General features: G+C 47.2%; 1 protein-coding gene across 1 annotated transcript in view; it reads left to right on the top strand.

Annotated features, from left to right (window-relative positions):
- Positions 1-10235, top strand: part of MTUS2 (microtubule associated tumor suppressor candidate 2) — a 208560-nt gene extending 198325 nt beyond the window's left edge. The window contains exons 12-14 of the mRNA XM_009290220.1: positions 1353-1472; positions 4107-4204; positions 10019-10235. Coding sequence (XP_009288495.1) covers positions 1353-1472; positions 4107-4204; positions 10019-10235 — 435 coding nt within the window. The remainder of the gene's footprint in view (positions 1-1352; positions 1473-4106; positions 4205-10018) is intronic.
- Positions 10236-12645: the final 2410 nt, after the last annotated feature.

Raw genomic sequence — 12645 nt, 5'->3', positions numbered from 1 at the left:
CCTGGGCACACTGCCGGCTCATGTTCAGCCAGCTGTCGACCAGCACCCCCAGGTCCTTTTCCGCCAGGCAGCTTTCCAGCCACTCTTCCCCAAGCCTGTACCGCTGCATGGGGTTGTTGTGACCCAAGTGCAGGACCCGGCACTTGGCCTTGTTGAACCTCATACAGTTGGCCTTGGCCCATCGATCCAGCCTGTCCAGGTCCCTCTGCAGAGCCTTCCTACCCTCGAGCAGATCAACACTCCCGCCTCTTCTTTCCCTTCTTCCCCTCTTTCTTTTTACTTTTTGTCTTTTCATATTTAGGTTTCTTTTTTGTGCCTTCTGAACCAACTTCTTTGACATCCTCTGTATTCCCTCGTTTTTTTCTGGACTTGCAGGGAACAGCCCTGTCATATGAAGTATTTATTCAACTGCTGTCTATTGGGGCCATGCTGTTTATTTACTGCAATTATTTATCTGAAATGAAATAACCCTGACATAACCCTCCAAAAAGAGTTTTCTTTTAACTTGGAGCATTTCAGTGTGTTCACAGCACAACCCCATGGGCAGCCGTATCAACATGACAGAGGGGACAGTCAATGAAAATAATGGGGTGAGCAAGGGGCTCAGTGAGTTTTTAGGAAAGGAGCGCAAATGTCTGAAACAGGCTCGGCCATGGGAAAGTGGTAGCATCAGTCCCTTTCACCTCCACTGCAGTATTTAATTTACATGAAAGGACAAATTCTGCTGTGTCACAGTGATGTTAATGCCAGGTACTACCAAGCAGTTCACTGGAGTGCGTTACACTGGGAAAAATCCAGAACAGCTTAAGTCAGCAACAGTATTTCATCAGTATAATTCAGAGCACATCTTCTGCCCATGAGTTGAACCCTAGTATCCCCTACGGCTGAAGTTCTTGAGCAGAGGAGGAACTTTTTCCCACCAGATCTGATCTTTGTTAACAGGCACTGTGAGGCAGTGGTGCAGGCAAGGCAGAACACTAGTTTTCACCTCCAGCCCCCTTGTCCAGTTACCTCAGTTTCATGTTTGTACTTTTCCCAAGCCAAAATCTCTGCACAATCATAAAACACCTCATGCAGTTCCCAAGCTATGTGAAGGAATGAGGTTGCTGAACAACCTGGCATCACATCCTTCTAGCCATGAAGCTGGTCAAAAGAAAGGTACCGTTGGCTATCCAGCCAAAGGGATGGTCTGGGAGAGAATATCAGGCTTCAGATGGGCTGGGGAGGCCCAGATCCAGGTGGTTTTCACATCTCTGAGACTCCTAAACCACTGGGTGCATTGAAGAAACTTTATCTTATGGCTGAAGATGCATTTACGGCTGACATATACAAATCACTGGTATATTTTCTAGATTGTACGAGCTCCATATCTGCACTTAGAAAAAGACCTGAAGAGCTTAAAACATGTTCTGGAAATGAAGAACCATCAGATTCACCAACAGGAGAAGCTGATTATGGAGCTAGAAAAACAGGTGAGTTGTCATTTTTCCTCCAGAGGAAACATCACAGAGGTAGAAAAGTAAAAGTTTGGCTACAGCAGATGAGCTTAAAAGGGGTGAGAAAACACATGAGGTTGGGGCAAGACACAGTCAAAGAGGTTCATAAATGGCTATATATTGTGTTGTTCCACTGTCAACCTACATAGCTGCTTCTACGATACCATGTCTCACGTTTTCACTCAGAAATTGGGATCTTTTCCCATCCCTTCACCCACCCATGACACCCTTGATTTCTCCCACACATCCGTTGATCTTTATTGCTTTTTCATGTAATACCTGCTCAGCCCGTTACGTTAGACAGCGAGGCGGGCGGTGTAGGAAGAATGGAGGAAGGGGAACTTTGTGGTACTCCAGGGCTTCATTTTGTACACCAGCCTGCACCATACTCCCCTACAGGAGTCAGGTAACCATTTAGGGCTGGAGAGGGCAAGTGGAGAAAGATCGAGCCGTGTGGGTTTTGCTGCTGCTAGGGCAGGCATTTAGGGAGCTCCCAGCCGCAAGTATGAATTAGCAATATTCAGCAAGCAGTCCCTAGCAAGGCTTACGCTAGGAAAGCTCTCTCCAACCCTAAAGTAATGCTTTTCTGCAGCCTATGCTGTTTTCTCATCCTTTGCTTGTGGGAGTCCCTAACGAAGAACTCCACAGTTCACCATCAATTACATTTTTTATTGGAAAGGGGATTCATTTAGTAAGGCATAACCTACAGTGACAGTAAATGTATAGTGTGGTGACAGGATGAGGCACTACCTCAGCTGGGGAGCCGGGACAGCTGGTTCAGCACAGCTTTCAGCAAGATGTGTTTCCATTTATGGGGAAATTTGAGAACTCAGATTATTATTTTGCTGAACAGATGCTTGAGTAAGTGGATGTAGAGAAAAGTACCTCTTTACAACTGAGGCTTGTTAACTGTGCTCCTTCCAACAAGCTGCTCCTGGAGCTAAGCCAGCATCTGAAAACATGCACTGTAGTGCTGTACTGAAAAAAATAAAATAAACAACAGCCTACATGGTTCCTGGGCATTTAGCTGCTTGTGCTAATTAACCACATACAAGCACACAGTCCTGCTCCTGCCCTTTATCACAGTAAAACACAGAGTCTACTGTGGTCCAAAGGCACAACTGCTTTCTGTTTAAAGATCTACCTTTATAAGTGCCAGAACATCTACAGGGCATCTCCAAGTGCTCTGAAAGATGGGGTGCCTCGTAAGGGAGCAGGAGAGCATTTCAAATACAGGGTCAGGCTTGGCTCCTTGTCTGCTGAAAGGGAGGCTGGAAATGAAGGTGGCAGGAGAGGAGTGGTATAGGGTGAGGATTGCAGTGGAGCAGGAAGGAGATGCACAGGTCTTCTCCCATGCTTCATTCTGGCATAGCTACTACTTATTAAAACTATTGAGGAAGCAGAGAAGGTGCCGGTGATGGTGATTCCCCTCTCAGAGCATTTCCAAACAGGGCCAGAATCCTTGTTCTGCTCTAACAAAATATACTGGGATAGGCCAGAATATCTGAGAATCAAGAGTATCCTTTATGGCTCCTGCATAGACTGGAAACCACTGCATAAAACTGATGCTTCCACCATAAAGTGTGAGTTATTACTAACTCCAGTGCACAATACTTCAGTTCGTTATAAAAGGTTGGGAAATCCAATAACCAAGCTTACACAGAGATAAGGTTACCTTGTGATATCTTGTTTTCTTCCAAAAGTGTTGAATTCAGCAAAATTCAAACTGCTGAAAACCCAAGAACTAAGGTGATAAAGTATGTCAAATTCAAAACTTGGGAAAAACAGGGCATCTGAGGCTGTGGTACATGCCTATAAACATCTTACCGATGTTTTGATATACCGCTATTGACATCCTCAAACTCTGTCCTTGAACTGTCCTGAGTAAAAGCTACCTACGCTTGGGATAGGATTTATTTCACTTAATTGTAGCTTAAAGTTAAATGTCTAGTTTAAGCCTGTCATTTAAGCCGACACTGTCAGCAGTGGAGAGTAGTGTTTCCAAAGGGCAGCCCACCGCATGTGAATGCAGCAGTAGTCTAAGGCTGCTGCTGGGTGTAATCTGCTCTGGTGGGTAACTCTTTCCTCCCCATAACCGGGGAATCATAATCCTAGAGGTTGGACACCAGACATTTATGTCCAATGAGGTTAGTTGAGTTGGATGATGCATATCATACCACCTTGCACTCCTCCTTCACCGCTAGACTGACCACTCACACCACAGTGCCCTTTCCATGCTGGACGTCCCCTTGCTCCCCAGGTGCCACCAGCTCCCTGTCCAAGAACAACGGCTGGTAACGTTGTTGTGGGGGCACCACCAAGGAAGATGTTTTATTTGCGCTGGACAAGACTAAGACTCTCCTCCTCCTCAGTTAGAAGTAAGGGCTAGTTCAGCTCTGCCTCCGCTTAATGCTCTGCTGATAATCCCACTTACTTCACCAATATGATGTGGTGTGAGTCAGACCTCTAAGTCTCAGCTGCAGTCAAGACCACCTCCATCTATACTCAAATTTTAGAGTTTGCTCTAGGGACAAATAAGCATAAAGAACAAATCCTCTTGGATCAGGTGTTGGGCTTTCTTCAGACTTAACAAACCTTCTTTCGTTGCAGGCTGAAAAAAATTTAAAACTGGAAGAAAAAATCACCATGCTGCAACAGCAGAACGAAGAACTCAGAGCCAGGATTGAGCAAAATACTGTTATAACAAGGTTTGTGCTGATATTTGCGATCTGTCTGAGCTTGAAAGGAGACTGCAGATCTTAACTGCCCAAGGCTGACGCTTATTTCAGAAGGGGAAAAACTTATTTCCTCCTGAAAGTGTATTGGTGTCCTGATCTGCTTGTTTTATTAAAAAATCCTTTTTATATCAGGGTTTGCTTACTTTAACATAAGGAAGGCCACATATCTGTCTGTGTATTTCCATGATTTTGACATGCTGCTGAGAGCAAAGTTGCCAGCGGCTTCTGATCTCAGTGTCAGTGCCCTGATACCTGTTAGTCAGTGGGTAACAAGGATGGGATATGGGGCAATTTCAGGAGAGACATCCTAACGATGCCACTGTCACCCAGGCATGTCTATCCTTTGGTGGTTTTTTTTATCTGCACTGTCTGTTTGCACTCTTGTCACAACCTGACAAGGGTGACAAGGCTCCTTGTGTTGGGTGGTATAGAAATAGAGGAAGGCAGGACAGTCCCTGTCCCAGAGAGTTTATAGTCTGCTCTAAGTCAAGAGACCGCAGCTGGAGCCAGGCAGAAGGGGTACCAGGGGGAGATGCTAGAGCTGAACTCGACCCAACACACCATCTGCCTAGCTGTGGCAGATGACTTTTAGCTGACTTTTTAAAGATTCAGCATCTCATCTCTGATTTAATTTTAGTTTTTGTCTTTCTAGTGTCTCCTTTATTAGTGATTCAGCCTTTAAAAAAAATTGTCTCCTGCATGTAGGTATTTTAAAAAGGCAGCATTGTTTGTACTAACATTCAGGTTGGGGTGAGGATTATGTTTCATCTCACCTGATTGTAAATACCTGTAACACACATGTCACTGTCTGAGGTGGGCGTCTACAGCCCTTCTGTGCTTGGGGAGGAAAAACGAGAATTTTTAAGGTCTGGTTCACCAGACCAGTATGAGACACCTGCTTTTGGGCTGGATGAATTGTGGTCTGGAAGTGGCAGTCTCTCTCCACACCTGTGGCAGCAGCCAGGGTGCCTGGTTCAGTGCGTGGCCTCTATATTGCAGCTACCTGCCTCTGGCTGGGTGAATAGCACCCTCCACTCCCCACCAGTGTCCAGCTAGAGCACTTTGCTTCTTGCCTGTAACTATGTAGGTACTGGTTTCAAAGAACATCTTTTGGGAAAAATTCTGAACTTGAGGTCAGCCTGGAAAGTCAACTTAGAGGACAGTCGTTTTCAATAATAACAGTTTGGGGACAGCTATGGGGACAGCTGTCGGGACAGCGTCAGCCAGGGCTTTAAAGCCAGAGTTATTAAAACATGTTTTCCTGGCAGCAGTAGCCACCCCGACTGTTCATTTCTGTTGTAGTGGCACTGCCAGCAAGTGCCGTGTGAACGAGCTTGGGGAGCTGCCATTACTGGGGAACAGCGTGCATTAGAGCCATTTCTGCCGATCTGCAGTTTGGGTGCCCACGTGGCTGTGGCAGCCCAGCAGCAGCAAGAGGAGAGAGGGGGGCAGGAGAGATGGGAGCCACAGCAAAGCCAGCCTTTGCAGCACAGCCAGGAGGGGGGTCCCAGAGGCATCGGGGGGGCTGAGGGGTGCACCACAGAGATATTTCCAATCATAGCCAAGGGCAGGTACAAAGGAAGGAAGAGCCTTGCAGGTAGATCATGCACCAGCTTTGGACACAGGAGCTCCACAGAGCCTCTGCTGGGACTTCCCTAAGCACTTGAATAAATCATCTGATTTCCCAACATCTTGGATTCTCCCTCCAAATCAACCAGCATTTTTTTGGTCCTTTGGTCTGGGGTTGTTTGAGGAGTGGTAGTTTCCAGCACCCTAGAGATGAAGATGACCAGGAGGGTGTCTGGTCTCTGTTGGCATAGCCCAGGCGCCTACTGACCTCTGGGCCTTTTGGGACAGGCTTTAACGTGAGCTGAGGGCACGACTCAAGCACCTTCCCCTGCATCCCAATCACGTCGGTGTGCCCCTGCACACCTCTGTAGTTTTATGGCTGTGATTTGTTACAGCTGCTTAAATTGTCGAGAGGCTGGCAGAGGAACATGTCTAATCATAAGTCTGCAGTGCTAGGGATAAAGGTTTCCCTAGCTAGCTGGGTTAGGTCTAAAATTGGAACATATATCTCAAGATACAAACTTACATAGTGAGAACACGTTTGCTTTTACATTGCCTCTCTTCCTTCTTCTGCCTGAACAATGAAGAGGGGCTGAATGGGCATCTGTACCTTTTATAAGCAGCAATGCTGCGTCTGTCCATCTCCCTCCCTGTGGTGCAGCAGGGGCAGATACAGGTTGGCTGAGCTGAAGGCAGAGGCTTTGCTGAAGGATGCCGGCACTGCTGGCTGTGCAGGCTGCCTCTGTCTCCGGGTGGCGTGAAGCTGGCTCTGCCAGTGGCCGGTCACGTCACATCAGGTGACACGGCATAAATTCCCAGCGCAATGTGCACGGGGCTAAAATAAGCAGCCCAACAAGCAGCAGCAACTTTCCCCATCTGCGTACCAAAGCAGGTCTCTCTGGAGGACATGTCCACATGCTGCATGGTGTGTTCACAGGCACTTAGCTGCAAGGCTCTTTTCTGCTCAGGCGTCTCCCTACTTACCTGCAGGTCATGCGTATAACTTGCAGCCTGCCTCTGTCAGCAAATTGCAGTGTGTATTAGTGCCGCAAAGTCTATTGTGTGAGAGACTCCAGAGGACACTGACACCATGCATCCTACCATACCTCTAGCAAGCAGCTTTTAATGTAAAGGAGACTGATATGTGCTGAGGGGCTGTGGGCTGCGCTTGCCTCCTGTCCAAGCAGTGCCTTTAGCAGAGGAGGGAGCTGAGCCCTTCACTGTGCTCTGAGGTGTGTGTTGGTGTGACTAGCCTGTTCCCAATACACAGATGAGCTTTACCAGCTTAGCGAGCCAGTCACACACTAAGAGCCACACAAATGTGGAGAAGGCATGTGCTTTTTTTTTTTTCCCCTCAGCAAATGCTGGCTGGAAAAGGATATAGTTGGGCTTTGTGCATAATTTTTGTGGCCTGTCTTGTTAGGCACAGCAAAAGACAATGTAATTCCATGGGTAGCAAGAGGTTTCCTCTGGAGTCATTTCTCCAGGGCGAGCTCCCATGTACACTTTCTTGTGCCTGTTAGACTGTGAGCTCATGCCACAGCTGGTTTCCCAATGGGACCGTGAATAGGATTTTTCTCCTCTACCAGGCAAGCAACTTTCTGAAAACTTCTGCCAACTTGTGTCTTTTAATCCTTCAACTCTGCTAGCTAGTGCTTCATGGTTCAAAACTTTCAGGGGAGTGGGAGAGAAACACACACATTCTAGATCACCTTAGTTCCATTTCTGTAGGAACTGAGGCCAAAAAAGCAGAAATTCTTTAAAAATGTTTTTTAAACAAAATCAAAAATGCCACCCCAACCTCTCAGAGACTTTTGATGACCCAAAGAGAGTGGACCAGCAATCCATGACATCTGCTATGGGCTTCAGGCTATATATAGCATTATATATAATGCCATATATATTCAGGCTATATGCTCCTCTGCCCAAAGGAGCTGGGCAGAATTTGATGTGTGCATCCAAAATCCACACCCAGCTGCTGCTGAACCCTGGAAATACCTAGGGAGGAGGTTAGGTGCCTCCCTGTTTATTTCTAGAAAATCCTAAGTTGCCTGTAAATCAGGTTAGGTGCATGCCCAGAGCTGCCCCAGGCTGAGCATATCAGAACCTGGCTCCTGCCCATAATGGGGCTGCAGTAGCCAGGTGTTCCTGCGTGCATCCTCTGGGATGGTGGTGTTGCTGGCACATGCCCAAAACATGTCTCGATCAGGTCCCGCAGTCTAACTGCAGTGCCCCATTTCTTTGAAAACCAGTCACCTGGTTAGATGAGAGCAGACTCACTAAGGTTGTGGTGCCCATAAGAGATTTCCATGCCCCACCTCCCAAAAAGCCATCAGGTTATAGGGCATTCTGGGGAAAACACCTCCCTGATCCTTGCTAGTGAAGTTTCTGTGGTGTTGGAGTCAGGAATAGAGGGTTCGTAAGGACCAAGGAGGAAGGAGCTGGAGAAGGACCCATAGCCTCATTACCATTTAGAGAGGAGAGGGAAGGCCTCGAAGCTGAGCTACATCCTTCGTCAGGACATCAGCTAAAACAGCGAGCATGGAGAGTGCAGACTCCTTTCCTTTTGCATGCAGTAGCAGCTGGTTGGAAGAGTCAGGGATGCAATTGCTCTCTCTCACCTCTTCGCTCTTGCTCTGCCACTCCACGAATGCTCTCTCGCTCATGGCACAGCTTTCGTGGCAGGGTTGAGAAAGAAGGGTGAGAGTTACAGCTGTCCATGGAGTTGGGACTTTGGATTTTTGTCCTCAATCAAACAGAAGAAAGCCTAAAACCCAGAGCTATTGCCCTCTGCTCTGCTGCTCTAGAAAAAATGGGGCAGCATTGCAAGTACCTCTGGGTTGTGAAATGCCACAAGGCAAAGGTGGCTGGAGCCAGGCATTGGAGCCGGGGAGAAAGCGGGATTTAAGGAGCCCACCTGCACTTTGTGATGTTCATCGGTTATCTGCAGGGGTGCCCTGGCTGGGGCAGGCCATGTTGGGTTGACCTCTGAAGGCCCTTGTCTTCCTGGTGCAGGAACAGGAGCCCTGGCCAAGAGGTCGCATGTGCAGGGAGCACAAGTGCCCACTGACCCAGGGCTCTGGGCTCCATCTGGGTGTGGGTTTGGCTCCACAGAGGTTTATGGGCATATTCCCGGGTAGAAACTGCTGTGCCAGTGCACAGGTTGTGCAAACAGAGGCCACAACCCCATGCTGGGCACCTGCTTCCTCCATGTGCTGAACAGGGTGGGGGGATAATGCCCTGATCAGCTTCATTGCACAGTAGCTCTCAGAAGGCCAAAACCAACTCAGTCACAAACAAATATTGATGAGAAGATGACCTCTGAAACCACTGTGCCTACCTACATCCCCAAGCTATGTATCTGGGGCCAGCTCTGAAGTCCTCTCCAGACACCAGTGTCTGAGGCTGAGCGTGAGCATGGGACTGGCATGGAGCTGGTGTGCTCTGCAGTCCTGGTTGCCCACCACGGGGACTGATGGGGCTCTCTTCAGCTCCCACCCTGCTCACAAACCCACGTCCTCCCAGGAAAGGCCAGCGCTGGAGGAGGATGAGCGCACACCTGTGCCTTATCTCAGCCTAAATTTCCAGTTACCCTCTCCATCCCCTCTGTCCATGAGTGGAGAATCCTGTTCTTGCAGTGCACTGCAGCCTTGCATTTTTGCTACTTTCAAATATACAAATAAAGAAACAAATACACCAAATTTTTCTTTTAGGAATTTCCATTTTTTACTCTGCTGTCTATATGGGAAAAAGCCATTTCTAAAGTGTCTGGAGTATGTGGTCAATGTACAAAGCCCTTGGCACCTTTGCGTGCCATGCATGATGCTGACAGTTGCACAAAGCCATGGAGGAAGACTGGGGCTCATCCCATCTAAGGTTTGGCAGCTGAGCTGCCTCAGAGAGGTGTAGAGCAAAGACACAGGTGCATCCGGAGGCAGAGTCAGACTTTGGGGGGCAGCTGTGATTTGCGGAGATGCCTTTCTCGCCCGGCAGTGAAGAGACCCGAGGACAGCTGTCTCGCAGCTTGGACAGCTCAGCTGCAGCCCTAGGGGCAGGGGGATGGGATGGGATGGGATGGGATGGGATGGGATGGGATGGGATGGAGGGAGGTGCTCGGGATCCTGCCTGGCCCTGCCTCTTGTGCAGTGCTGGCTGCGTTAATGCCACTGTCTTCACACTGGTGCGCCTTACATGTTGTCCTGCTTCCCTCTCCAGGCAATTGTCAGAGGAGAATGCTAATCTTCAAGAATACGTTGAGAAAGAAGTGGAGGAGAAAAAGAAGCTGAGCAGGACTAATGAAGAGCTCCTCTGGAAGCTGCAGGAGGGAGATGCCGTGAGCCCTGTGAAACTCCCACCCACATCGTCCACTTCTTTTTATCGCTGCTCATCAGGGAACTCCTCTCCAGCAAAAGTCAGAACCTTGCGGCGATGATTCGGCACCTGCGTGCCAAAGGTCCCCTGCCTTTTATGCATTTCCAATCTGCTAAATGGTACCATCCAAGGAAGTATTACCATCAACAGGCGCCCAGGGTTCATGGCTGCAAGCATGCTCAGTAGCTGCATAGCTTTACACTAGGCAGGGTACTCTTATAGTCCCCATATAGGAGCTCTTGGTCCTGACATGTTGATTAGGGTAGCAGAACAGATAGCAAAAAGCTAGCACAGCAGAAAGTTAGGATAGCAAAATGTTTAGTTTGATGTGTTAACATTTTAACTATGGTTAGAGCCAAAAGTTGGAAATACTATATTAATGGTTCATCAGAATGAACTTTTGCTGCAGTATTTCAGGTTAGTTACAAATATAGTTCAAGTTGTGAATATTTCTGTATATGTGTCTGTGTTTATATACATGTACGTATTGTACCTTTATACCTATATATAGACACACACACATATATATGTAGTTGAAGATGTTCTGAATTGCATTTTTTATATTATTGGATACTACTAAGTGCTGATATATTTTCATTACAGTCAGCAGTTTTCTAACTCGTGCCTAAGACTTGTATCTAAATGAAATGCATTTCTGTTTAGCCTCCCAGGAATATTTATACCCAACCTAGAAGAAAGTTACACAGAAGTAGAAGCGCCTTCCAAATGACCACCAAGTGGTACTCTATGTAACATGAACACCAGCGACTTTGAAATTCTGAGACAGTACTGCCTTTGAAACCATCACCTTTGCATTGAACACCAGATAAGATACGCATACCATTCACTGCTTTTTAACTCTTAGCATCGATATTGTAAGTGGAGATAGGCTAGAGATGAGAAACCTGAGGGTTTTAGCAAATTTGATAGAGTTACTGGTTAACGTGTTTCAATTTTAGTGTCTTTAAATCCTAGTTAGATCTTATCTTGTTTTACCTTGTCCTGGTTTGGATACAATCAAAATCTTGCGTTGTAGGTTCCTATCCATTTTGATTTCTTTCAAGTCCCATAAGCAAGAAGGAGAAAATAAGTTGTTCATCCTTGACCTTTGCTGGCCAAGAGGTTTCCAGTATTAGGATGAGATACCAGGCGCCTGCTAGGTCTCTAGCTTCCTCCCATCTGAAACACCAAATAGAGCGCAGCGGATTACATGGGCGCAAATGAGGTCAGAATTTCTTTCCTTCCACATACATATATTATTTCACACTGCTAAAGTTTACCCAAAGTTACAGAGCACTTTTGAGATTCACGGAAAAGGGTGGCTAAACTACCTTTAACTTCTCTGCCTAGAAGCAAAAAAATTCGCCCAGGCTTGGGGTGACCTCCACCTGAAGGGGTGGCGAGGCTGAGGAGCGGCTGGGGTGGGATAGGCTGCAGGGCCCTCGTGGGCACTGCTACCAAGGAAAAAAAAATATCCCTGAGCATAATTTAAAAAAAAAAGAGATCTGTGGGATCCTTTTCTATCCAGCGTGGGGCAAAGAGCCTGCGTGCATTCCTGCTCTGAGCAGCAGGGTCAAAGTAAGCGGGAGACGGTACGTGCAGCAAATCCCTGGGGTGTGGGAGCGCTGTGGGGAGGGCGGCTCTCCTACCCCGGTGTGCGGTGGCACAGGCACACCCTGCGTGAGCAGAGGTGGCATTGCACAGCTCTGCCGTACTGCTCAGATGGGAGCTGTGCTTCAGCTTTCCTGGGAAGTACTCAGAATTCACAGACTGCAGCTTAGATACAGCTTCAATCACCGTCAAAGCGCCTGTGGCCTGTTCCACAGCGTTAAAAAAAAAAGGTGATTTTTGATTTTTTTCTCTTTTTTTAGAGAAATTTATTTTTGTAGCAGCTTTTGCATGATACTGTGATACTGAGTAAATTGAGCATCTTGTTAGAATAGATCATGCCACACCAACTACTACTGTTGAAATGCATTGCTAGATTTTAGTGTGTCCAGCAAGTACAACCTGAAAGTAGGATAGATACCTAACACATACGTGCACACAAAGCCCCTCCTTGCCAAGTACAATTTTAATCACTTTCATACTTGCTAAATGCAGATATCTGCAATACCTACTGCGTTGTCATGTTTCAGTCTGCCCATACAATTCTGGTACAATGAGATCATAGGATTATAGAACAGTTTGGGTTGGAAGGGACCTTCAAAGATCATCTAGTCCAACTCCCTGCCATGGGCAGGGACACCTTCCACTAGACCAGGTTGCTCAAAGCTCCATCCAACCTGACCTTGAACACTTCCAGTGATGGGGCATCCACTTCTCTGGGCAACCTGTCCCAGTGTCACACCACCCTTATAAAAAATTTCTTCTTTATGTCCAATTTAAGTCTACCCTCTTTGAGTTTAAAACCATTTCCCCTTGTCCTGTCAGTACAGACCCTGGTAAAAAGTCTCTCTCTGTCTTTCTTA

Source organism: Aptenodytes forsteri, unplaced genomic scaffold (assembly GCF_000699145.1).
Source record: "Aptenodytes forsteri isolate BGI_AS27 unplaced genomic scaffold, ASM69914v1 Scaffold155, whole genome shotgun sequence".
In the NCBI taxonomy this organism is placed as follows: Eukaryota; Metazoa; Chordata; class Aves; order Sphenisciformes; family Spheniscidae; genus Aptenodytes; species Aptenodytes forsteri.
The sequence above is the reverse complement of the archived record's forward strand: the minus strand, read 5'-3'. Positions and strand labels throughout refer to the sequence as shown.